This window comes from Aspergillus chevalieri, chromosome 3 (assembly GCF_016861735.1).
Source record: "Aspergillus chevalieri M1 DNA, chromosome 3, nearly complete sequence".
Classification (NCBI taxonomy): domain Eukaryota; kingdom Fungi; phylum Ascomycota; class Eurotiomycetes; order Eurotiales; family Aspergillaceae; genus Aspergillus; species Aspergillus chevalieri.
The window spans coordinates 876,197-901,990 of NC_057364.1; the positions used below are offsets into that span (position 1 = coordinate 876,197).

The window sequence follows — 25,794 nt, forward strand, 5'->3', positions numbered from 1 at the left end:
CCCAATCCGAATATTTTTATACTGTGTAGAGTAAACTTTCAGCATTGCCAGAAATTGGCCTCGACTATGCAGAAATCCATTGGCATTAGATACCCTACCCACTTCAATCGCAGCGCACATAGTCATGTTTGTACCTTTTTGTACTCCGCAATCCGCCATCTCTGATTGGCTCAATGCTGACTAAGGGGATCCTAAAATTTGTTCGGATACCATCCTCCATCTCGACCTCTTTTGTCCAGCCCTCGTTTTCCTTCCCATCACGTTCCCTCGTGCTGTTGTGTTTGTGATTTCATAGCTGGGTTGTCAGGATGTCCAATATCACCAGAACCGCCAACCTCCTTCTGCGCACCAGCCGGTCCTCGCTGCTCCGGCCGCGTGCTGCTAACCCGGTCCACCATGTTTTCTCCAAGGACCGACTGGCTGCCCGTGGAATGGCAACCGCCTTCGAGCGTACTAAGCCCCACGTTAACATTGGTAAGCCGTCGTCCATTGATTGTGCCTAGCATTTATGGTTGCTAACAAGCTCTTTGATAGGTACTATCGGTCACGTCGACCACGGAAAGGTTAGGCTATATAACTTCCCACCACTTTTCCCACCTACCCGCGAAAGAATCACCGGCTTACAAGACACTCTGGATAGACTACCCTGACCGCCGCTATTACCAAGTACCAGGCCTCCAAGGGTCTTGCCAACTTCCTCGAGTATGGTGCCATTGACAAGGCTCCCGAGGAGCGCAAGCGTGGTATCACCATCTCCACCGCTCACATCGAATTCTCGACCAACGACCGTCACTATGCCCACGTCGACTGCCCCGGTCACGCCGATTACATTAAGAACATGATTACCGGTGCTGCCAACATGGACGGTGCCATTGTTGTTGTTGCTGCTTCGGATGGTCAGATGTATGTCTGAATCGGTAACCCCTTCATACTCATGTAGATGGTTTGCTGACTGCTTCCTTCGAACAGGCCCCAGACCCGTGAGCACTTGTTGCTTGCCCGTCAAGTCGGTGTCCAGAAGATCGTCGTCTTCGTTAACAAGGTCGACGCTGTCGAGGACCCCGAGATGTTGGAGCTTGTCGAGCTGGAAATGCGTGAGCTTCTCAGCAGCTACGGATTCGAGGGTGAAGAGACCCCCATCATCTTCGGTTCTGCCCTCTGTGCCCTCGAGGGCCGCCGTCCTGACATTGGTACCGAGCGGATCGACCAGCTTCTCGAGTCTGTTGACACCTGGATCCCCACTCCTCAGCGTGACCTCGACAAGCCTTTCTTGATGTCCGTCGAGGAAGTTTTCTCCATTCCTGGTCGTGGTACTGTCGCCTCTGGCCGTGTCGAGCGTGGTCAGCTGAAGCGTGACCAGGAAGTTGAGATCGTCGGTGCTTCCGCCACCCCCATCAAGACCAAGGTCACCGATATTGAGACCTTCAAGAAGACCTGCGACGAGTCCCGTGCTGGTGACAACTCTGGTCTCCTTCTCCGTGGTATCCGCCGTGAGGACGTCCGCCGTGGTATGGTCGTTGCCGCTCCCGGTAGTACCAAGGCCCACGACAAGTTCTTGGTCTCCATGTACGTCCTGACTGAGGCCGAGGGTGGCCGTCGTACTGGATTCGGTGCCAACTACCGTCCCCAGCTCTTCCTCCGTACTGCCGGTAAGTTTTCTTTCCATGTCTGCCCTATATTTTCAGTGTGATATCGGTTTGCTGACAAACTACTCAGATGAGGCTGCCGACCTGAGCTTCCCCGGTGAGGACCAGTCTGGCCGAGTCATGCCTGGTGACAACGTCGAGATGGTTCTCAAGACACACCGTCCCGTTGCTGCTGAGGCTGGTCAGCGCTTCAACATCCGTGAGGGTGGCCGCACTGTTGCCACTGGTCTGATCACCCGTATTGTGGAGAAATAAACAGCCACACTGTGATACCTTGGAGTTGGCTGATCTTTCTTTCTATTACGATTACAAATATACCTCCGTTTTTCAGTTTGTTGACCCCTCCTTGCAACGCGGAATCCGGGGGAACGTGATGCACCGGAGTTCAGAGAATTATGACCATGTAACTGTACTATATTAAACTAGATGCCTTTTTTTACACTCTTCTCATCTCTTTGATATTGGGATACCTTATTTGACACGAATTCAATGAGTTATAATGAGATTGACCCAGTTGTAAGCATCAGCAGAGTAATGGTGATACCTAAGACATAAAGAATTAATTAAATTAGTTATCCATAAGTTAACTGGTTAACTAGTTAGTTAACTATTTACCCGATGTTTGCTGATGCCTCAGGCACATAGCCAAATAAACGCCGGGACCACGATCTCCAGCCCGAGTCCTCCCTGTCACGTCCAGCCACTTCCATCCACCACAACGTGACTTCGGCCCAATCGCACAAGATACCGTCCTTGTGACTTTTTCCTTTTTAATATTTGATTGACTGTGAATAGTTCAGGCCGAGGTCCTTTTGCCTACTTGAAGTTTCTACCTGAACACTTCATACATCATCCTCTCCGCATCCTCTCCTGATATCTCTCGATCCGCAAAGAAGCCACACCTTCGTTTCTCCGCGATCCGCACGTAACGCTTGACCCATACACCACTTCCTAAACGATTATCGTGAGGAAATAGGTACTGTTAGATCGACATTCTTCGATTTCGGGCCGCAGTTCGGCAGCGCACCCCGTCATGGATTCCAATGGGCATCTCGCATCGGTTGGCAGTGCCAGTGATAAAGCTGCTTACGAGCATGGTGTTCAGGTGATTGATGAGAACAAGGAGTTCAAGTATGTCTTCTTTCCTGACGCCATTGTTTCTTTATCTGTTGAATGCTTGTGTTCTCAAGTCTACGACCCCATCACATGTCCAACATAGCTAACAGAAACGACTTCAATCAGTCCAAATCTCTCTACATATCTAGGCATCGAAAATGTAACCCCCGCCGGATTTAACTACCACCTCGTCTCCGTGTTTGGCTCCCAGTCGACCGGAAAGTCCACGCTCCTCAACCACCTCTTCGGTACGCAGTTTTCGGTTATGTCCGAGTTGGAAAGACGGCAAACGACCAAGGGTATCTGGTTATCGAAGAACAGGAAAGTCTCTGAGTCGTCCGGGGATGCAAGCGAGAAAATGGCCGATAACATCCTTGTCATGGACGTTGAGGGAACGGACGGTCGTGAGAGAGGCGAGGACCAAGATTTTGAACGCAAGAGTGCTCTTTTTGCACTGGCGACGAGTGAGGTCCTTATTGTCAACATCTGGGAACACCAAGTCGGTTTGTACCAGGGAGCCAACATGGGACTGCTGAAGACTGTTTTTGAGGTCAACTTGCAGCTGTTCTTGAAGGATAGGAGGTACGTTGTTCATTTGGGTCATTCTGACCTGCTGTTCCAGATCTCCAGTACTGACAGTGCGAATTAGTACAACCCATCGATCGCTTCTGTTTTTCGTCATCCGTGATTTCGTCGGTACCACGCCTCTCAAGAACCTTCAAAAGACGTTAACGGAAGACATTTCGCGTTTGTGGGACTCTATCTCGAAGCCTCCTGGCCTTGAGAACTCAAGCGTTCATGATTATTTCGACTTCCAATTCTATGGACTTCCTCACAAAGCCTACCAGCCGGATAAGTTTGTGGAGGAGACGAACAAGCTCAGCCTGCGTTTCCGTGAAGGACATAAAGATTTAAATTTGGACCCACGCAAAGGCGAATTCTCCGAGGGAGGCGTCTTTCTTCCCGAGTACCACCGTCGGATTCCTGCAGACGGAGTTTCGAAATATGCTGAAGGTATTTGGGATCAGATCGTCAACAACAAGGACCTGGATCTGCCGACACAACAGGAACTTCTCGCGCAGTTCCGTTGTGATGAGATATTGAGGGAAGTGATGGTGGCCTTTGACCAGGCAGTCGTCCCCTTCGAAGACAAGCAGGCACAAGCGGCTCGTCTGGGAGAAGCAGAGATCCTCGGTGGCTTGGGAGCCGCAATGCGAGATTCACGAACGAAGGCCGTCAACGCTTTCGAGACTGAAGCCAGCCGCTACCACAAGGGTGTGTACCAGCGAAAGCGGGCGGAGCTGGAAGGAAAGATCGACACCCGCCTGAAGGCCTTGTTCCACGGTCAGCTTAGCGCAATGCACAAGTCTGGTGTTAACGACTTCAGTGAGGCAGTGACAGGAGCAGTGAAGGCTGGTCAGAAGCGAGGCACTGGCTACGACTTTGCAGAGATCGTGAACCAAGAGACCAAGGTTGCGCTGGAGAAGTTCCAGGAGGTCGCTCGCTCCACTGTGGTTGAAGGGCTCGAGTGGAGTAACTACGACAATGAACTGGCATTGTATGAGAAGGAGCTGGCAGACGTTAGCTCACGACTGAGGAAGGATGAAATGAGGCGCCTGGCAAGTCGGATTGAGCGATGGGTGCAGTCGCGTCTGGGCGAATCTGTCGGGCTTGAATTCAATGCTTTAGGGTCTGGGCGAGCAGGGGGCGGGGCTCCCGAGGCAGGAGACAAACAGATCGAAAAGGCCTTCTGGGACCGAATCTGGAATGTGTTTAGCGAGACTGTCATTGAAGCGGAAAAGAAATTCACGGATCGTGCCAGTAGCTTCGACGCGAGCCTGGAGGAAGTTGATGTTGGTCTCTGGAGACTGCGGAGGAAGTCCTGGGCTGTTTTGCGGACAAAGATCGATGAGGAGATGATCGAGGGCAACCTACTGCTGAAGCTGCGTGAGAACTTTGAGGACAAGTTCCGCTATGACGATGCCGGCGTGCCCCGGATCTGGCGCCCAACCGATGACATTGAAGGCGTATATACTCGTGCTCGCGAGTCTACCTTGACTCTGATCCCCTTCCTATCTCGGTTCCGTCTGGCAGACACGTCTGCTCCGCCACCGTTGGATCGTTGGGTTGGACACACTCCCAGCTCTGCGACGCCGGCCGACGAGGAAGACCTGGCCCCGATCGGTGGTGTAGATGAAGAGGAAGGCAAGAGCTTGGAGGAGGAGACGACCATTCTTAGCGATGCCAAACGACAGGATCTCACCGTGCGGTTCAAGAAGGCAGCGGACGGAGTGTATGTAGAAGCCAAGCGGAGCGCCATCGGTGGCATGACCCAGGTTCCTCTGTACTTTTATGGTATTCTCCTTGCTCTCGGTTGGAACGAGATAATTGCTGGTAAGTTGGCTTTCTACCCGATGAGGATATGGGAAAACAATGTGCTAACTTGCATCAGTGCTCCGGAACCCCGCCTACTTCTTCCTCTTATTTGTTTGTGCCATTGGTGCATACGTGACGTATCAGCTCAACCTCTGGGGCCCCATCATGAAGATGACCGAGGCGGCGTCTAATCAGGCGATGCAGGAGGGTAAGCGTCGTCTGCGAGACTTCCTCGAGTCGTCCGACACGGGCAGACAAGCCATTGCCATGTCGGGTTCCGGTGCGAGGAGCTCTCGGGAGGAGTACGAGATGTCGGACCTTAAGAAGGGAGCCTCGCCAAAAGAAGCAGAGGAAGACCTGTAAGCGAAAGCAGTCATTTTTATACAAGCAGGTGTTGTGATTCTACACCGTTTAGCGTATATCTGTATGTACTTTGAAATGGATGCTGGTTGTAAGCAGTCATTGTTTTGTTTCTTCTACTTCTCGTTGCGGGGTTGAGCGGACTTGTTCCGATGTCATCACCTCTCATTCCTTCTCGACTTGCCATTGAGAACACTTCACACACGTATTGTTTACTATACTGTCGTTTCCACATCTCATTGATCAAGGTTTTACCTCCATCTATCCAATTAGTCAAGTTCTCTTCTTGCAGCAATTCTCCCCCACCTCGAACGGATCAACGACGTCATGTCAGGCACACTGCCGGAGAGATTTGATGACCTCCCAGACAAGCGACGATTCTGGCCAGCACCGCCAGGATCACAAGATGAAGGATTGGGAATGCTCCGTATCCTTAGGCCAGAAGTGGTGGCAGACGCAGCTCGTACACAAATTCAGACGGGGGAGCGAGTGTGTTTGAATTGGGGACTTGAAGAGTTGAACCCACCAGGTGATTTTTACCATCTTTTCTACGTTTCGTTTCAGTTAGAATGGTAACTAATATATCGACAGGATTCGGTCGTAAACGCTTCGAACACCGCATCAAATGGGTCGCCCCCGACAACGCCTTCGACGATGAATACCATTTCAACCCCCAACAATCCTCCCAATGGGACGGTCTCCGGCACCACAACGCCCCCGGATCTGATGGACAGACAAAAGTATTCTATGGCGGCACAACACCAGAGGAAATTCAAGACACCAGCAACTCACGTATCGGAATTGGACACTGGGCGAAGAAGGGTATCGCAGGCCGGGGCGTCCTAATTGACTACCTCTCCTGGGCAGAAAAAAAGGGAATTACTGTCAACGCTCTCGAACAACACACCGTTTCGCTCGACAGCGTTCTAACTATAGCCCGCGAATGCAACATCAGCTTCCAAAAAGGCGACATCTTCTTCCTCCGCGTCGGCCTAACAAAGACCTGGGAGAAGATGAATGACGATGAGAAAATGGCCTACAGTCTCCAACGCACCCCCAAGCATGCGGGTCTCGAGCAGAGCGAGCGCGTGCTGCGATTCATGTGGGATAACCACTTTGCGGCTGTTGCTTCGGATGCAGTTAGTTTTGAGGTTTTCCCTCCGCTACAGCCAGAGTTTGATCTTCACCATCATCTACTTGCCGGTTGGGGGCTGCCGATTGGGGAGATGTTTGACTTGGAGGAGTTGGCGGGGATTTGTAAGACGTTGGGGAGGTGGACTTTCTTTGTGTCGAGTAGTCCGTTGAATTGTGCGAACGGGGTGTCGAGTCCGCCGAATTGTATGGCTATATTTTAGATGTGGTGTCGTTGTACGGAGTAGTCAATGGGGTGGCCTTCGTCCTGCAAAGCAATCTTAGACAGTTGCACGTATTGCATAAAGTCTCTGGACAGAATGGGTCAATGTACGACGCAACTGAATAGAGAGGAGATTGGACGGCGAATGTAGAAATAGAAGAGGTCGAGATATGGACTGAGGTTGAGCCTTGATATGATCATCCATTATGCGTTACGGCATGCATAGTTATGTATCTGGACAGTCACAGATCTAGGTCTACTTCGTAAGCAAGAAAATGCCAGAACCTGCTCACTCTATTTTACGGCCAAACGTATTGACTAAGTATACTGTACTAGTCCTCCCAGAAGAGAACTGGTATAGAATTCTTCACTGCCCGAGCTCTAATCTCAACTACTCAAAGGAAACTGGTTATTTATAATACATAGGGTTATTCATGTAGTATCAGCTTCTTTGATCCAGTTCAGCACTTTGTTTGAGTAACTGGGACCCGGATTCATGGCTCATGTTTTTCATATGAAACTCTTCAGGTACTTTTAGATTCGCCATATCTCTAACACAAATGGGGATTTCTTCAGAGTTTCACATCGGAGAAGTCAGGAGGTGACCGCGCACGATCTCCACTGGTCGGCAACGAGGCTGAAAACTTCACTCTTTTCTGTATAGTGGGCACTACATGCAGGGTCTGTCTGCGCTGACCCCTTGTAGTTGCATGGGTTGAGGTGAACTGCTGAATACCGGTAATTATACTTGAGGTAAGAACAGTAGTGGTGGGTGGAAGCCTTATTGATGGTTTATGTTGATAATTTAAGATGCAATGAAATTACATACCTTCGGTACCTTATATTATAGCTTAATAGTTATTCTGATATTACTCCTCCGTACTACTCATTGCCCTATGACCCTCTGAAGGCTGTGTGGGGTTTGGAATTTCCGGTCAGTCCCTCAGTCTGTAATGGGCTGAGCGGACTGGAAGCTTTGTATGGGACTAGCCACGCCTCTGATGCTCCATTGCAGAATCTAATTACATATGATGAATGTGGAATGAAAAGGATGTGCATCGCCTGTATCATATGAACTTCAGTCCCGCCGACAGGTCGCCATACCGGGCGAAATACATGTCAGAGAAATAGTTCGTGCGAGAAACCCACGGTCTCTGTTGAGTCGCCTTGGGCAGTGACTCTTGAGCGCGCGTCAAGTATGTCGAGTTGAGATCTAGCAGTGGCCGGCTGTCCATCTGGCCCGATTTTGACAAGACGGGCACAGCAGCCTTATGATCATTGCGCTGAAGATATTTCAACAACCTGCACGTCAGGCGCATGCCCGCGTCGGCACCGAGTGTCCACGAAGCATTGACATACCCAAGCAGGAGCACAGCATTGGGTAGATCTTGCATCATGAGGCCATTCCATGCATGTTTCTGTGATAGATCGAGCTTTTTCCCGTCGATGTAGATGGGAATGCCGCCACAAACTTGGAGTTTTAGTCCAGTGGCGGTCACAATCGAGTCAGCTTCTAACCGACGGCCGGACGTTAATTGGATTCCTTGTTCGTCGACCGTCTTGATTGTTCCAGTCTCAATAGTGGCTTTCCTCGACCCAAGGGCTTTGAAGAAGTCGCCGTCGGGACTGGCACATAATCGTTGTTCCCAAGGGTTATATCGGGGTTTGAAGTGTGGATCCAGTGGCACACCCAGTGGAAGGTGTTTCAGTATACCTTTCTCGAGGAGAGACCTTGCTGCCCGCGGAAAGGTGCGACAGAACCTGAACAGCACCTGTGAAAAGACAATGTGCCACATTCGGCGAAAGTAGTACACGCATGACTGGGGCAAGAGCCGTGTCCACCATTTGTTCTGGACAGGATTGGGGACAGCGACGATGTATGTCGGGCTGCGCTGGAGCATTGTCACAGATTCTGCTCTTTCAGCCAGCTTCGGGACCAGGGTTATGGCTGTAGCCCCGCTTCCGATGACCGTGATTTTCTTGTCTGTGTAGTCAAAATCCTCGGGCCAGAATTGCGGGTGGATGACCTGCCCCTGGAAGTTTTTGAGACCGGGAATCTCAGTCGCAAGGGGTTGTTGGTAATCGTAGTAGCCGGTTGCGAAGATGATGAATCGAGTACTGAAATGGAGGTTTTCTTCCTTGGTTTGGACCTTGACAGTCCACGAGTGTTGACTCCATTTCATAGAGACAACGCGGTGGTTGAAAAGAATCCGATCCTTGAGGCGATGGCTGGTTATCGCGTCGTCGAGATACTCCAGAATATCTCCACCCTCGGCAATAGGATTTGATCGGTTCCATTTATGCCAGGTGAATCCGAACGTATAGAGATCCGAGTCAGATCGTATGCCAGGATATCGGAAGAGGTCCCAGGTACCGCCAATGTTGTCTCGAGCCTCTAAGATAGCAAAACGACATCGTGGGAGCTCGCTTTGTAAATGATATGCGGCATTGATACCGGATATACCTGACCCAATGATGAGGACATCAAATGGAGTCGCTGCGGCATTGGTCGTGTGCATCTTGTTCATTGTCGAGAAGACATAAGAATCTCAGTTGCAATTGTCCATAGCATCCAACGTGAGGAGCGTGGTGACTATTTATAAGTCTCGTCTTCTTGGCCGATACTTTGCGTCGTAGTTCCACTTCATTGTACTCATGTTTAAAGGCATTGCCGGGCAATGAACAACTATTCCTAGTTCCATCGTCTCACATGATCTATCAAGCCGATGTATTTGAGTTGCTATGGGGCGATTATCGCGAGATGATTGGCCTAGCGGAGCCTTTTTACTCAAACAGGATAAAATCCCCCGCTGCAAGACCAGTACTGATGACAAAGTTGGTAGAGAAACCGAAGATTAACGACAGTGACGAGCCGGCGGTGCATTTCTTCCTAATGCGGACAAAACCCTCCGCCGCGAACTGTTATCCGCATACCCCGAATCAAGTACTTCTTCGCAAACAAAACCCCATGGAGAAGCCAATGCGAGCTTGCGTAATTTACCACACCCGTGCCTCCGTGGACCCATGACATGATGGCTCAAATTGGTCCATGAGTGTTAAGACTTCCGCTATAAAAAGGTGCCCCGTTGTCAACAAGAAGAGGGAATCTAGAGTGTGAACCAGGCGGCAAATTCAACCACGAAACCACTATGTCAGCACAGGATTTATCAAAGTTGGGACTGGACACAGCACACTCAGTGCTCGCGAAACTTCCCCCATCTGTACAGCGAGCACTGTTGAACTCGTACGTTCAAAAAGCTCTGGGGGTATTGGTAGCGCTGCGACTCGTTAAAGGCTTGAACAGCTATCTTTCAAAGCGAGCACAGAACAACGGGCAGAGTATCAGCAAATGGAGTCCACAGAAGGAGCTGGTCGTCGTCACTGGAGGATGCAGCGGCATTGGAAAACAAATAATGGAGGATCTATCTCGAATGAACGTCAAAACAATCATTCTGGATCTGAACGAACCAAACTTCTCGCTACGTGAGTCGCCTATGTGCCGTGACCTGTTATGGAAAGCTGATAGTCTGAAAAGCTCCAAATGTGTTCTTTTATGCCGCCGATGTCACATCCCGCGCAGTCGTGAAAGATGTGGCAGGGCAAATCAGAAAAGACCACGGCCATCCTACCATCCTGGTCAACAATGCAGGTGTCGGATTTCCAGGAACCATATTAGACGAGCCGGATGAAAGAATCCGCTTGACGATGGAAGTCAACACTTTATCGCACTTCTGGACCGTCAAGGAGTTCTTGCCAAGCATGATCCAACGGAATCATGGTCACATCATCACGTTGGCTAGTATGGCCAGTTTTGTCAGCTTTGGAGAGACAGTGGACTATACATGCTCCAAAGCGTCGGCTCTGGCATTTCATGAGGGCCTGACTCAGGAGATAAGGCACTGGTACGGCTCGAAGAAGGTCCGAACAAGGTATGTTATTGAGTGTACCCTGAATGAGTACCCCATCCACGCTAACAGGTCATGTCCTCGAGTGTCATCCATCCATTGTGGGTCCGTACTCCGATGATTGATGCCATTCTGAAGGCCGGAAAACATTGGACCCAACCGGTCATGGGTCCTGAGGAAGTTTCATCTGCTGTTATCGAACAACTTGTCTCAGGAAACGGAGGGCAAGTCGTGGTGCCCAGCTCTTATGGTCTAGCATCTTTGGTGAGGGGTTTACCGAACTGGCTCCAAGAAAGAGTGCGCGATAATGCCTCTAAGGATTTTGTCAAGCTTCGGCAACTTGAGAAGGAAATTGGCCTATGAGTGGTTCATGCGAGATTGGTGGGTTCCTGTTCACACCCAGCTTGTCGACTTTGAACCAAGAGTTTTATGTATGTACACTTTCAAAGGCCATGGTACGCGAATAGGAATTCGGCTTTATGTTCATCTTTTATTTGATATGGACACGTATCGAGGATCCTCCTTTAAATTAGCCCTGAACAGGCAGGCAGGAGATACTTTCAAGGTGGGCCATTCAAAGAGCTCAATAGGCCCTGACTTTGAAAACACTGCATTTAACAATAGGATCATGCCACGAACGGTCATGGCAGGGGCACAAATTTGGGGCCATTATCAATCAGGTCAAACAGAAATCCGTTAAACCCAGATTGTTTCCGCTCCCAGAAAAATTTATGGAAAGTGAGGAGGGTATCAACACATGCCGGACGTACTCGAAGCCTAGTGGAGCTTTTCCATACTTCTAAAGGAGAACATGGAACTTCCAATAAGGCTAAAAATAACGGCAGTACGACATTCTGAAGAGTAGCATCGTTTCCTTGGTCGGCAAAGAAGGTGCTTCTCTCGGCAAGAATATTGTTTGCAAGCAACACAGCGGTGTCATCATGACATGTTAACGGATGGCGCAGGCGATGGATTAGGAGTAGGCTTGCGGTTCGATACATGATCGCCTGGGTTCGTATCGAGGCGACTTCTATGGCGCTAAAACCTTTTGATTCGAGACATTCATGGTCTGGAGTCCACTGGCGCACTCTTTCTTCTACGCTATCTAGCTGGTTGACTTCTTTCGGGTCACCACGCAAGGTATGACCGATGACACACAGATTGTATAGAATTGGCAAGACAGATGGGCAGAGACCGGCCAAACGGTCAATCACTGATGGATCACGTGCGCCCGGCTGAATGATGGGTATTTCCCGGTAAACCAGACAGCAGACTATGTCCCAAAAGATTGGGCTGATCGTTATTGGGTCAAGGAATTGAACTTGCTCGAAACTCGAGTACCACGGCTTCATCAGCGACAAGGAATATCGGAGGATGGATGTGGCGCCCGTGGAGGTGAGGAAGGCATCGAATGCCGCCAAGGCCTGGCCCAGCATGAGAACGGCCAAGGCATCCTGCGAATGGGTGACCTCGGCAGTGCGGAGCTTCTGGAGGGATCGGGCACCCCGTTCGATGTCTACTCTTTCAGAGGTAGTTCGGTTGAAGCGTGCCCAATCAATAAATGTATCCATGGCAATGAACATTTCGTGCAAGAGCCAGGGAGAATTCCGATGGCAGTAGTGTATCGCTCGGTGGAAGTCCCTTGCAAAGGTCGATCCAAACATCCAGATATCTAATGCTGCATAAAAGCTGTCATCATCGATGTCAGGAATACGTTGAGACGCCCCCGAAGTGCCTGGTGGTATGATATCAGCAAGACCGGGTTGCTGGGCTGATGGGGAGCGGGATGGAGCTGACTGTGCTAAGTGAGCTCTCTCCAAATCCCGATTGGCGTCCCAGATATCAAAAACACCTTCAGTAGTGTCTGACCGTCCGGGGTTCGGGGGTCGTCCAACGCGCCCTTGGCGTCGCGTTCTGGTGCATGGGAGGGACGACCGCTGGCAGAGGAGGCACTGAGAAGCACTGGAATCTAGTTGGCATTTCCTCTTTCTCTTGAAACATTCATCACAAGCAGTTAATGAAGACATGATGGTATTGTTGAGGAGAAACCTAAGTGGCCATATGACGATGGGAAGGAAAGATGAGAGGTGGGGTGGATTATGCGGGAAATCACATGCATGCTGTATAGCTATTAATCTACCATCTTGGCTAATCCCTCGCACGCTGGGAACAAAAAACTCCTTATAATTATTCATTATACCCTGGGTTCCTCACACAGAGTATTTCTGAGTCCCTAGTAAATTTTTTTTTTTGCGCGCAAAATGAGCAAAGTCCGCCCTTATGCCGTTCTTGCGCCAAAGATGACCGGTGGAGATAGATTTAGTCTGCTCATGCTGATATAAAACCTTGCCTTTGCCAGATCCCCTCTGCAAGGTGCTCAAGCTCCACTATGAACTCTGAAATCACGCTCGAGCCACTCCTCCGAGGGGCGTCCAACGACCTTCTCGAATGGCAAGACCAAATCCGTGATGGGAACGGATTCTTCCTCATCAGGACTGTTATACCAATCGTCACCGACAATGACCGTTTTAGTATTCAGGCGAGAACGATGGTAACAGCCCTCCGTGTGGAGGATGGTTGTGCGAATGTTGTCCCAAGTTCCCACAGAGTGATTAGGACTCTGGCCTCGTCCTTGTTGATGTCAATTGTAACGACCATCTGAACAGTGGATCGGGGTGTCTCTAGCCAGCCCTTTGTAGTGCTAGCAAATCTCTCGGAGGACTCTAATAGCCCGACTTCCAGAAAAAGACTGGGATTCTGCCCCACCGGGCTCCAACAGCCACCCTGTACCAATCACCAATCGAAATGGTTGGTGTGAATCGATGTATCCATCTCCCACCTCAGACCCATAAAATTTATCTGCGTTCCAATGCTACCCCGTAAAGTCTCAACTGCAAAATTCCGGTATAATCCTGGGATTATTTTGGCGATGAGCGTGCCTGTCTTCCGGTGATAGGACAAGCGGGCAGGCAGTTTGGTTGCTCCATCAGCTAACCGGGGAAATTCAGCCTCTAGAACAAATTTCACGATCAGGAACTGTTCTCGAGTCTTTTCAGCAACGATATCCTGCTGTTGAGTTTTGAGAAGCTGGAGGAAGGCTGTTTGATCGATAAATGTATGCTGCATATTTGTTTTGCTCACTAACTGCTCGAAGGAACCTTCGAAATGTTCAATGTCCTGAATCTCAAGCTCAGATTTCTTATGGGTTAAGGCCATAACTAGATGTTGAGAATATGGGAATATGGTTGAGAGTCTCTTATGGTGGAGATTTCGGATTGTCCTGATGAATAATTACTGAACCCTAACGTATCCGGTAAGCGAGTCGGCCACGCAAGCGAGTCGGCCACACCTGTATTGCATATAAAATGGCAATTTTTAAGACCCCAGTATCTTAACAACAACATGTCAAGAGCACCTAAAATCTAGAAAATAGAATTATATGATGGTACATATACAGATACTAAGCCTAGGACCTCGCAGAACTTTTGATTCCTTATATTACAGAGAACAGGCTTCAAATACAGTTGTATTTAAAAATATACTGTTTTTCAGGCCATAGAAAAAGAAATAAAAATTCTGAAAAATAATACAGACCTTCTGTGGTGTGTATATAGTAGGCCGTTTGTATTATCAGCAGCATAAATAGGAATATGGGCTGAGATTTTGTGGTCTCAAAAAGTGCCATTTTATATGCAATACAAATGTGGCCGACTCGCTTGCGTGGCCGACTCGCTTACCGGATACGTTATTAGGCTCCAGTTGATATGTGACTTACAGTTGTGAAGTTTGATCTTTCACATGTAAGAGTTAAGATTACAATAGCTGCCTGGCCTATGACTCTTGTTCTCAAGCTCCCTTCTTCCTGTTCTCATAACCACCTATAATCAAACAACCCCCGCCAGCAGTACTATAGGCCCATTCATTGAATCATTAAGTACAAAAATGTAAATAAACATTTTCATCAACTCTGCTCTAAAGAGTGTATGCAATCTGCCCCCTCTGTTTATCATCCGCAATCCGACACTTCGGCTCCAACTTGACATTGGAAAGATGCTCCGTAAGTCTGAGTGAAGAGGTGCAAGCATGCACAGTCGGCGTTGAGTGTGCAAGGTGTAGGAATCAGCCGTCATAGTGATATCCCCTTATTTCCATATTTTAACCAGTCTGTCACGACTCCGCTATAACCCGCTTCAAACGTATCTCCAGTCCCTGAGCACCAGATGGTAAACCAGCTCCGTCATCATGTTGATCGAAATATAGCCTCCAGATTCCTCTCCCATCATCAACATCTAATTGCGCTTCCAGCTCCTCCTGCTGCTCATCATCGGGAAAACGCACAGCCAACCAACCTTCCCATCCTTCAAGCGTGACCCGCTGCTCATCCTTTGTCCAATCAAATGGTCCACAGATATGGCCCTCGCTGTCTGGTCGGCTGCCCCAGCGCATTTCGTGTGTGCCGGAGTCCAGGAATACCCATCGTAGAGTTGGTGGGTTCTCCCCAGTCACGGTTACCATCCCTGATGTGTTGTCAGGAGCGAAGGCTGGATGGGTGTAGAAGCCGCCGTTGAAGGGAGCCATTGATGATTTGGGATATTTGGTGATGTATAGCTGATCCGTTAGTTACTTCTTCCCATGGGTTGGAGTCTGATGATTTGTTGGAAACTTACTTTACCATCCGACCCCGCGTACACTTTAGCATTGTGAACTTGTTCCCGCTGCCGCTGGTTCCCTTCATTGATCTTACAGGTCGCCACAAGATGACATCGTTGTTTCCGAGAGGAATCGCGGCGACTTTCTTCGCGATCGCGAGTACCGGAGGTTGCTTCGTTTAGGCCAATCATAGTCGGCAGCATTGCCGACATCATAACGATTCCCAGCACCATGGTCGGGAAGATAATAAGGAAGACAGAGTTGGCGTAGTTGATGGTGTGCAATATAGTCCGTTATACTCGTTGCCGGCCGGCATGTATGGGCATGGTGTAGAGGGCACGTCAGATCCACCTGATAGGTAAATATGTTTTCACTGTCAAAATAAGTTGTCAATCATTATTTCATGTCTATATCAGAGTGGTTGACCTTCCGCATGCGTGCACTCCATGAAGTAATAGGATACCACCTCTGCAACTCGTGCTCCCTTAAAAATGCCATTAAATACTTAGTAGTCTAATAAAGAAGAACTATTCAATAACAAGTTCTCAATTGCATCTCATCTCAAACAAATCAGCCTGGATAATACCAAAATGGCCGACTCCCTGTACTGTCATCCCCAAGCATATCCGCTTCTCCCTATATTTGACCAAGCACACAATCTAACCCAAATCCTCCAAATTTAGCCAACCAACTGTCGACACGTCTCCTAAAGGCAACCGCAAGGGCAACCGTCCCGACGAGGAATCAAACAAAGATAAGGACAGCGGCAACGGCGACAAGAAGCTAGTACCAACGAGCGGACTTGAGAAACCGGGTGAGACAAAAGAGGACAACGAGAAGGAGAGTTTGAAGATTAAGATCCATCTAAATCTGCATGCGAAGGTGAAGTTGGATTTGGATGCGCAGTTGTATGGTGATGTTGTCATTGGATTGCTGTAAGAGGTACACAGGATCTTCGGGCAGAGCATAGTTTATTTATTCTCTAAACACGAATACGAGGCACAGATTATCAACGCTAATAAAATCTTGTTTCATCCATACATGCTTAGCATATTGCTTCAAATCCTCTGTGGTATACACCGCAGGCGCGATCATGAAATCGTATGGTAAACGGTACCCCAGTAATTCGATACTCCCTTTCTCACTCAATACCATAGCCACCATCTGAAACTCGATTGGGGTAGGCATTCAAATATCATTATCACCATAATCCTGATTACCCTTATCATGTCTAGCTGCTCCCCACTCCTCAAGTACAAGCTCAGGCTTTGTACGATTGGCACCAAGCACGACAGCTATCTTGATATCCCCCTTCGACGCGGCAATCCACCACGCAGCCGCAGCACGCATCCGCTCAATGGAATTCATATCCCCCCTCTCAATGACTGGTTGGAGGGGAAAATAAATTCGGGGGTGCCTTTGGGGAGGCCATCTTTCATGTCTGGGAAAGGCATTTTGCTTGACGTATGTTGTATCTTTGCTAGGAATGGTAAGGTTGCGTAGTTTGAGCAGCACTAGTAGGTCATACTTTTTTACTATGACCTTTGAGCATTCATTGCCTTAATCGAACACTCGTCAATTCAAAGTTAGACTTAGAACACAAGCCTTGAAAAATATTCATAAGAAAAGTTCTCTGTATGAACGAGACTATAGCCGTCCAATCAGTTTAATGGTATGCAGGTATACACAGTATAAAGATGCATAAACCGATCCAGGTCTGGTGATACAACATCCGAGAATTGACGTTGCAGTCGGTTACATGCCATCAGGGCACATGTTGATTACGCACGTTTCCTGAGAATATAAGCTTAGATATTGTTGGTTGATAAAGCTGCATGAAGGATCTATCATATGTTTGTATCCTTCTTGCATCACTGCGTGACACTGATTCGCAATGGCTGCAGATTACGAATCGAGAACATTCGGCCGGTTTTGTTTCGGGAGTATGTACTTTGTATAACAGAGTCTAAGTTAGGACGCTACAATTTATGAAGCACTCATTATATGCCAAAATACAGGGAAGTAAATTGAATAAAGAAAAAAAAAGATCTTGATGTCATGCTCTCTTTTTGTTGACCATGCATGGGTTACGGGTTACCGATGTAGGTAATGCAGTTTATCCAACAGGTCTAACAGTAGGAACATCTCCTCAAAGGTAGCAAAAGAGTATACTTTACTTGTTATATTTATCTTCATGATTTATGAGATACAAGGTTGTGAATTCTTCCCTGGGTTGGGGTCAACACTTCGGAGTATAAGACAGACCCATATTTAAACATCAAACATCAAACAGCCATTGACCACCCCCAAATGCGTCTGTCTATCTGATAGAAATCATACACGGGCGTATTAACAAATACTTCCCATCATGAGTAAAGACTTGCCAGGTGTTTATTCTGCTTTTCTCGTCTTTGGGAAATCTCCCAATTTCTCACTCCAAATTTTGTCGGATAACAGATCTAATCCGAGTTAGTATACAACAACTTGATATCTCACTATCATCTTCATATTCTGTACTTAGTATATTAGCAAGAAATAAATGCTGGGATTTGATGTATTCCCTTAGAGACCCCGAAACCTCCCCATTCAATCGACCAAGATACCTCAGCAAACTAGGGCATCAAAATGAGCGGGCCAGCAGCAACAACAGCAGAAGAAGCAACAGGAGCGAAGAAAGAAGCGAGAACCGCAGCGAAGAACATCGCCGGTGAGATCTATCCAGAGCTCCATGAACTCTCATGAGCGCGAAGGACAAGATCACTGCGAATCACGACGCCTCGAGAAGCAAGTCGACTGGATGATAAAACACGAATTAATTCCCAATCATAACCCCACCACCTTTGGACTCCTACTAAAATGATGGTTTCCTCGGATATTCTTCTCTTGGCTGTCTATATTGAGGGAAATCGCGAGTGAAAGCCGAGAGTTGTGAGGAAGTTATTCTGAGGAGGGCGTGCAGTCGCATCATCTGACGAGATATCGTGAAGGATTCTAATTTTATTTGGACTTGGCTTGCTCTCCGCATTCCACAGTCTGTCCTGTCTACTTTTGTGACGCCTCGTTGCCTGTCTCCCGGTTAAACCAGTCTTGTTGTCTATGTTCTATGTCATTGAGATGTGAGCCTCTGTATTTGTACGCGATGGTAGCATCTAGAGAACCGAGATGGCTTCTGTTTATCTCCTGCTCTATTCCGTAGATGAGGGCACTAAATTGTTCAGCTAGAATATGCAAGGAGTCAATCCCTACATAGTACGTGTCACTATATAAACAGCCCGACACCTCTACAAAGGCCATCCCAGCCAACAATGTACCGAGAGTGCGTCAGCCACGAGAAAAGCGACACGATGGCTGTCACCATCAACGTCACCGGTACCTCTACAATCTACCACCATCCGGAACAAGCCGTGCTCTCCGTCCACATCCAATCCGAAGGCCCCTCGCGCAACCTGGTGTCCAGCTATGTAACCACCCGATCGAACCTCCTCCACCGTCATCTGCGGGACCTCGCGCCCCGGAATTCCTCCGGACAAATACCCATGGAAGCGCCCGTGTCGAATATCGCAATCGGATCCGAGCGCAGTTGGTCGACCATCCCGCGCGATCGCAACGGCCACCCGATGGACCGGGTTTACCACGCCTCCACGGACGTGGAAATTACATTCCGCAATTTCACAAAGTTGGGAAAGGTCGCGAAGCGACTAATCACAGAGGAGAATGTCGAAATCTCGAAAATTGTCTGGCAGTTGACTAAGGACACCAGGGAGGTGTTGGGGGTAGAATCGCGCAAACAAGCAATGAAAGATGCGATCCGCCGGGCGCAGGACTATGCCGCTGTCATTGGAAAGGAAGTCGAGCCGATGTTGATCACGGACCGCGAGTCAAAATCGACAATTGGGACGGCCAAATGCATGGCTGTGAATGCGAAGATAGGGGTTGGGGAAGAAGATTCACTGGATTTGGCGCCGCCGGATATCGAATTCCACTGCTCGGTCGAGGTGCAGTTTCGAAGTGCTGCGAGTGGGAAATGTGATTGATTATTGCTTGTTGCTTGTGATACTTTGCACTGAAAAAGCAATAGAAGGGATGTACTTGTATTTGTGATACTAGCAGATTCGTCAGCTCATGTTCCATCCAACTAACACTTTTGCTGAACCCTGAAATGTTCCTTGCAGAGCGGATGCACCGCAAATCTGTCAATCGGTAGATCGCAGTATAAATGCGCAGGAGTTATCAGAGCGTATCAGAGCTATGCGCCCTCCTTACTGCTCTCCCACGTTGATCTGCGCTGGACGCGTTGTCCGTGGGTCTAGCAGTCGATCCGGGAATCTATTTTCCAGGTTTGATATGAATAGGAGCAGTGAATTGGTCCCCGTAGTTGCGCCGGGAGACCCCCGGGAGAAATTTTCACGGCTGTGGACCGAAACCGTCGTTGGCCACCTTCTTCCGTTCAAAGCGCGCTATCAAAGTCGGTCTGGATGATTAAGGGAAATCTCTTCCCAGGCCCATAAAAGTTCTTCTTTCTCTGGTCTTGCTGGGCCTTACTTCCTTCTTTTGATCCAACAACTTTTTCCTAATATATCCGTTCGGCCATGAAAAGCCCCGTCGAAATCTCCGCGCGTCCCGTCGGCGACGCTTCCACCATCCCCGAACCGGCGCCGGCCCGATTGAGTCGTCCCGGATCGGCTTCGGGTCAATCCTCGCAATCCTCCTCCACCCAAGTCGCGACGCCGCCTCTTGTCCCGAATAACCCTATTGATTTCGTTGATGGCCCCGCAACGGCAACCGAATATCCCGATGTGGGCAAGCTTGCCTCGTGGAGAGGTGCGATTATCATGCTGGTGACTGGTGGCTCGCAGTTCTTGGATAATGTGTTTATGACGAGTGCCAATATCGCGCTACCGTCGATCCAGAAGGAGTTTAATGTCAACAGTGGGAACTTGCAATGGATGATCTCTGCTTATACCCTGACGTTTGGTGGGTTCTTGTTGTTGTCTGGGGTTTTGTCGGATCGGTAGGCCCGCTCTCCCTACTTTGCTATGGTGGATTTGTACTGATAGGTCTCAGATATGGCCGGAAAAACCTTCTCTGCATTGGATTAGTGTGGCTTTCTGCCTGGTCCATCGCCATTGGTTTCGGAAATTCGTTCATTGAAGTCGCTGTGTTCCGTGGCCTTCAAGGCATGGGCGCTGCCATGACTGTTCCGTCTGCCATTGGAATCATTAGTTCTTACTTCGTTGGTCCTGATCGTACCCGTGCACTGTCTATCTACGGCGCATCCGGTGCAGTGGGTTTCTGCGCAGGCCTGATTTTTGGTGGTTTCCTCTCCTCGTCCCTTGGTTGGAAGTATATTTTTCGTCTCGTGGTTATCGTCACTGCGCTTCTGGCCGTGACTGGATGGTTTGTACTCCCAAAGGACCGTTTGGAGGGTACCACCCGGGCAAGGCTGGATTATGCGGGTGCGGCGCTGTCAACGGCTGGCTTGATCCTGCTGTCTTTCGTGCTTTCTAGTGGTGGTGTGTATGGTTGGAGCAAGCCGTTTATCATTGCGTTGTTGATCGTCTCGTGTGCTATCCTGGTGGTTTTCACTCTGTTGGAGAAGTACGTGAAGAATCCGATCATGCCACTTTCTCTGTGGAAGATTCGCAACTTCGCAGGATTGTGGATTGCTGGTTTCAGTAAGTGCCTCCATCCCCTATTCCATATCCCATGCTAACTATATCAGCTGTCTATGGAAGCTATCAGACCGTTATCTACTATCTTGTCCTCATGGCACAGGAAGTCGACGAGCTATCTGCTGGCGAGACAGCGATCCGTTTTCTGCCTATGGGAGCCGGTGGCTTCATTGTATCCTTGATCTGTGGACGGGCCATCGAAGTGGTCAACGGTAAATTCTTGTTGCTCATGGGAATGGCTCTGTCGGTGCTGGCGCCGGTCCCGAGCTGCCTGACTGCTCAGGATCTGAACTTGTACGTTCCCACATTCGCTATTACTGTTTTATAAAACGTACTGACAACTATAGCTGGACGAACGTCCTCCCTACATCCCTTATCAGTGTCACTGGTGTATCCATTGCATATATCACAGCCAGCACTACCATGTTGGCCAGTGTGCCGGTAAACGTCAAGAGCCTTTGCGGCGGAATGGTGCGCTCCTTGATCCCAATGTCTAGAAACGTATACTTACAAAGAACAGATCAATACAGCCTTCCAAATCGGCAGTGGCGTCGCCCTTGCCGTCTCCTCGGCCGTGACTCAGTCCGTCGACGTCAACAAGGGTCACCCCCTGGCACAGCAATATCAAACTGGACTTTGGTGCTCTGCTGGTCTTGCCGGTGTCGGTCTCTTGTTCTCGATTGTTGGTATCAGACGTAAGGGGTTGAACCTCTCGGAGTCGAACAAGGAGGACCCCGTTGCGTTGCCGCATTGATTTGGTTATTTGGTTATTTGGTTATTTGGTTATGATACGACTTTGGCTTCTTGGGTTCTTTAAGGCTTGATCTTCTCTGTACACATTTGGCTGCATATTTGGGACTGTTATTAGATCGTTCTGATAGATTACTAAATAGATGGCGTTCCTCCCAAAACAGCAATCATATACACTGACTAATTATCCCAAAACGGTCTAGCCCCTCGGTAAACGACACTAGTCCACTAGCGTGCACGGACCCATTACACAAGCCTATAAATACTTCGCTCCCCCGCCGCTCTTTAGCCTTTTTTCTTTTCTTCTCCAGCTCTCTTTGCCTTTTGGCTTAGATCAAGTGTAGTATCTGTTCTTTTCAGTTTAATCTCTGAAAGTGTTCTAAGGAACACAACATTGATTAATCTTATTTTTGGTCTCCGTGGCTGGGCCTCTGTGCTTGCGCATGCCTGGCCGCACAGTGTCATCGGGCTTACACTATCCCCGATAGACGCGAACACCCTTTTCATCAATACGGTCGGCTTGCCTGACTGGTTGGAGAAGAGGTTCTTGCATTAATAAAAGTAGTTCGAATAAACACTTAAGATATTTTGCGCTGCACTGCTTGGTCAGTGCTCGTAATTTAAGACGAAAATAAGACGTCGGTCGTGTGGCGAAAAGTCATGTGAATTATTCGATGATCGGCCGCTTAGTCTTCCCATTCTATGGATCCTGCTAAGATCCTTTTTTGGACAAACTCGTGTTGTAGCTCTGTACGGAGTTGAGCTTTATGTCGGATTGTCTTGCAGTTATTACGCAGCTTTACAGTACAAGAAGCTTATCATTCCTTGCGCGAAAAGAGCGAGACTCGACAAAAGACCGGAGTCAGGACCCTTGGACCATGAACCAGGCACATCCAGATGAGATGAAACCACGTTATGAGCTTGCGCTTCGTCATGTGGGATTAACAGCCAGATCTGCACATCCCAGCGAGATCCTCCTGGGATCCTTATCCTCGGGTAGCCGGTGGTTACGGAATAATACGTAGTATGCATTGCTTTGGGATGCTCGCTTCGGCTTGGGGTTTGGCTAGAATACGGCTTTGCTTCGCGTTCTACTGACTAAGCAGTCTATATGCGACATAGTTATGCTTCGGTTGCAAACAACATATCTTCCATGTTGACTTCTGTCGATTTGTTTCCGCTGTATTTCTTGCTCCGGTTCGGGCTCCTAAGACCTGAATGGAGGTTGTAGACTCCCGATTGACTGAACTCTTCCGAAAAACTTAGCGTTAAGCTCCGGGCCTCAGTGCTTGTGTTATCCAAGATTTTCCGTGGCCAGATTCCACGTGCCCAAGACTCATTCTCGGGATCTTCTCGGTCTCAGACCGGAATACGCAGGGTGTACTTTGTGCTCAGCAGGAACTCGCCGCGAACAATGTTTATTCTCAGGCTAAGATAACATGGTTAGGTTATATGTCGTTTCGAGCACATCTTCGGAGAATACAGGTGTCTGATGAGATCCCTTTTCGGCATTTACAGCTGTCCAACAGGAACAGTATAATTCAGTTTTACGAACTATTTTCACGCAAATGTTGTTTTCCGCGAACATTCCGACGTGCAGTTTATTGATTCGTCGACTCCATGGTATTCCTGACACCTGACATACTGTAGCCATGCTTCCCAGTCCAACACGTTCAGATAGCTATCTCATACAGAAGCTCAGCTACCTTGTATGACGTCCAGGTGCACATCAAGCCGCGTAGCGAGCCTCGTATCGAGTCTTGTTCTAAGGCTGACCAGAAACCGGGCACGTGCAGGGGATTTTCACTACTGTGACAGCCAAGAAAACCATATTGTCCAATACAAGTCATTCTCAAGGTCAGATCAGCGGATGCTGATGGTAAATACCAAGAATAGCTTACTCTTGACTATAGGCAGATAATTCCATTAGCCGAGGTAATAGGGTTACTCCTCTTGGCGTTTTGCTTGGGAATAGCTTAATCAGTCAAGCAATTAGACGCTGACGCAGACTCTTGAGTACGGGATTCCCCCGGACCTTCCTGAAAGGGCAGTGCTGGGCAAACTCCACCCCCGCATTTAGCGTTATGAACAACAAGCTCATTCCAAGAGCCCCCGCAGACCCCACTCGTAGTTGCGAACCCTGATCTTGGGTTGCCGCTTTGGGGTTCCCTGCTCGGATGGTGACTCCCGCACGAGACGAGGCATATCCTCGGCTATGTATATTGCAAGTGTCCCTCGCCTTGTCTGCCTTGGTCACAGACATTTTATTTTATGTGTTTCAGAAGCTTCCAATCTATTAGGCGGGGTTCACCATGTTGCAAGAACTCCGTAAGATTAACTCTTACAACGCCTGGGTCGTGGTCTTTGTGGCCGTCGGCACCATCGCCAGTGCTTATGGACTGGCCATCATTGGCTCGACCGTCGGAGAACCAGGATTCTACGATTACTTCGGTCTGGCCGCAGAAGGAGAGTCGGGATATGACCATACCACGAACATGGTCGGCGCATTGAACGGCGTCAACTCAGCCGGTAATATCGCAGGAGCAATTCTACAATCCTGGACAGCAGGCCTCTTCGGACGCAAGCGAACCATCCAGCTCGGATCAGTGGTCTTGATTATTGGCGGTGCGCTATGCGCAGGGTCCGTGCATATGGCTATGTTCCTGGTCGGCCGTTTCATCGCCGGTATGGGCTCCGGCATCCTCACCTGCATCGTCCCTATCTACCAAGCGGAGATCTCAACCGCAGAAACCCGTGGTGCAATGGTCGCCATGACGGGTGTCATGTACTCGATGGGATACAGTCTTGCCGGCTGGCTGGGCTACGCCTGCTACCACATGCCCTTCAAGAGCCCGGCCGTATCCTTCTCCTGGCGCTTCCCGCTCGCTGTGCAAGTGCTTTTCCCCCTTATAGTCCTGGCGGGTAGTTCCTGGATCCCATACTCACCCCGCTGGCTCCTCCAGCAAAACCGCCGCGAAGAAGCCCTATCCATCCTCGAGCGCCTGCACGAAACCCCCGACGATCCGCAACACATTAAGGCGCGCCGCGAATTCGACATGATCGACGAACAGTACGCCCTCGACCAAGCGCTCAGTCTGAATCGCCGTTTCGAGCTCTTCCGCACCGCTACCAACCGCCGTCGCTGCCTCATCGCTTCCCTGCTCATGTGGGGCGACCAGTTCTTGGGTGTTTATGTCATGACAAACTACGGTGTGATCATCTACGGCAACCTTGGTCTGACGGGGTCCATCCCCTTGCTTCTGAACGCATGCTGGAACAGTTTCACCATGATCGGAAACAGCTGGACAGCGTTCTCAGTCGACCGCTTTGGTCGTCGAACATACCTTCTCATCGGCTCAGTGGGCTGCATCGTCTCGCTCGTCTTCCTCTGCGCCTTATCCGCAGAATACCTAGACACAAGCAACATGTCCGGTCTCCGCGCAGCGGTATTCTTCATGTTCTTCTACATCTTCTGGTGGTCATTCTTCATGGACGCCACGCAGTACGTCTACGTTGCGGAGATCTTCCCCAATCACCTCCGTCCGCAAGGCGTAGCCCTAGGTCTCACCATCTTCTACCTTGCCTCTGAAGTGACCCTCGTCGGCGCACCCGTAGCCCTCAACAAAATCGGGTGGAAATTCTATCTCGTCCTAATAATCCCGTCCGCTTGTTATCTTGTGGCTATGTACTTCCTGTTCCCTGAGACGAAGGGCCGGACCCTTGAGGAGATCGGGGCATTGTTTGGGGATGAGAATGTCGCGAATTTTACGGAGGGGCAGGCGAGAGTTGAGGAGGGTCGGTCGAGTGATGAGAAGCCTGATGCTTCGCCTGAGAAGGGGCACATAGAATCATGATGGAATGTTTTGATAAAATATGGATGTGTATAGGATCTATGTGATTAATTAGTATATTCAACGGCTTTGATTGTGTTTAATAATGAAAGATATATTATCATGTCTACGCGT

At 49.2% G+C, this 25,794-nt stretch overlaps 11 protein-coding genes across 11 annotated transcripts; 8 read left to right on the forward strand and 3 right to left on the reverse strand.

Moving 5' to 3' along the window:
* Positions 1–308: 308 nt before the first annotated feature.
* On the forward strand, positions 309–1,901 carry TUF1 (translation elongation factor Tu; the record flags this gene model as incomplete). The annotated part of the gene is made up of 5 exons (XM_043276927.1): positions 309–474; positions 535–563; positions 641–903; positions 970–1,649; positions 1,717–1,901. The coding sequence occupies 5 exons, from the start codon at positions 309–311 to the stop codon at positions 1,899–1,901; spliced, it is 1,323 nt and encodes a 440-aa protein (XP_043134857.1).
* Positions 1,902–2,679: 778 nt separating this feature from the next.
* On the forward strand, positions 2,680–5,501 carry sey1 (dynamin-like GTPase SEY1; the record flags this gene model as incomplete). The annotated part of the gene is made up of 4 exons (XM_043276928.1): positions 2,680–2,777; positions 2,889–3,344; positions 3,412–5,156; positions 5,215–5,501. The coding sequence occupies 4 exons, from the start codon at positions 2,680–2,682 to the stop codon at positions 5,499–5,501; spliced, it is 2,586 nt and encodes an 861-aa protein (XP_043134858.1).
* Positions 5,502–5,825: 324 nt separating this feature from the next.
* Positions 5,826–6,853, forward strand: ACHE_30324S (uncharacterized protein; the record flags this gene model as incomplete). The annotated part of the gene is made up of 2 exons (XM_043276929.1): positions 5,826–6,027; positions 6,090–6,853. 2 exons carry the CDS (start codon positions 5,826–5,828, stop codon positions 6,851–6,853), a joined length of 966 nt encoding a protein of 321 aa, XP_043134859.1.
* Positions 6,854–7,919: 1,066 nt separating this feature from the next.
* ACHE_30325A (flavin-containing monooxygenase) lies at positions 7,920–9,380 on the reverse strand (the record flags this gene model as incomplete). Its single annotated transcript, XM_043276930.1, has 1 exon — positions 7,920–9,380. One exon carries the CDS (start codon positions 9,378–9,380, stop codon positions 7,920–7,922), a length of 1,461 nt encoding a protein of 486 aa, XP_043134860.1.
* Positions 9,381–10,001: 621 nt separating this feature from the next.
* Positions 10,002–11,120, forward strand: ACHE_30326S (uncharacterized protein; the record flags this gene model as incomplete). Its single annotated transcript, XM_043276932.1, has 3 exons — positions 10,002–10,335; positions 10,388–10,770; positions 10,830–11,120. 3 exons carry the CDS (start codon positions 10,002–10,004, stop codon positions 11,118–11,120), a joined length of 1,008 nt encoding a protein of 335 aa, XP_043134861.1.
* Positions 11,121–11,398: 278 nt separating this feature from the next.
* On the reverse strand, positions 11,399–12,421 carry ACHE_30327A (uncharacterized protein; the record flags this gene model as incomplete). Its single annotated transcript, XM_043276933.1, has 1 exon — positions 11,399–12,421. The coding sequence occupies one exon, from the start codon at positions 12,419–12,421 to the stop codon at positions 11,399–11,401; it is 1,023 nt and encodes a 340-aa protein (XP_043134862.1).
* Positions 12,422–14,924: 2,503 nt separating this feature from the next.
* ACHE_30328A (uncharacterized protein) lies at positions 14,925–15,640 on the reverse strand (the record flags this gene model as incomplete). Its single annotated transcript, XM_043276934.1, has 2 exons — positions 14,925–15,365; positions 15,425–15,640. 2 exons carry the CDS (start codon positions 15,638–15,640, stop codon positions 14,925–14,927), a joined length of 657 nt encoding a protein of 218 aa, XP_043134863.1.
* A 357-nt stretch (positions 15,641–15,997) lies between these two features.
* ACHE_30329S (uncharacterized protein) lies at positions 15,998–16,346 on the forward strand (the record flags this gene model as incomplete). The annotated part of the gene is made up of 2 exons (XM_043276935.1): positions 15,998–16,011; positions 16,091–16,346. The coding sequence occupies 2 exons, from the start codon at positions 15,998–16,000 to the stop codon at positions 16,344–16,346; spliced, it is 270 nt and encodes an 89-aa protein (XP_043134864.1).
* A 2,366-nt stretch (positions 16,347–18,712) lies between these two features.
* Positions 18,713–19,441, forward strand: ACHE_30330S (SIMPL domain-containing protein; the record flags this gene model as incomplete). The annotated part of the gene is made up of 1 exon (XM_043276936.1): positions 18,713–19,441. The coding sequence occupies one exon, from the start codon at positions 18,713–18,715 to the stop codon at positions 19,439–19,441; it is 729 nt and encodes a 242-aa protein (XP_043134865.1).
* A 555-nt stretch (positions 19,442–19,996) lies between these two features.
* On the forward strand, positions 19,997–21,833 carry ACHE_30331S (uncharacterized protein; the record flags this gene model as incomplete). The annotated part of the gene is made up of 5 exons (XM_043276937.1): positions 19,997–20,418; positions 20,472–21,082; positions 21,130–21,373; positions 21,427–21,550; positions 21,600–21,833. The coding sequence occupies 5 exons, from the start codon at positions 19,997–19,999 to the stop codon at positions 21,831–21,833; spliced, it is 1,635 nt and encodes a 544-aa protein (XP_043134866.1).
* Positions 21,834–24,141: 2,308 nt separating this feature from the next.
* ACHE_30332S (uncharacterized protein) lies at positions 24,142–25,683 on the forward strand (the record flags this gene model as incomplete). The annotated part of the gene is made up of 1 exon (XM_043276938.1): positions 24,142–25,683. One exon carries the CDS (start codon positions 24,142–24,144, stop codon positions 25,681–25,683), a length of 1,542 nt encoding a protein of 513 aa, XP_043134867.1.
* Positions 25,684–25,794: the final 111 nt, after the last annotated feature.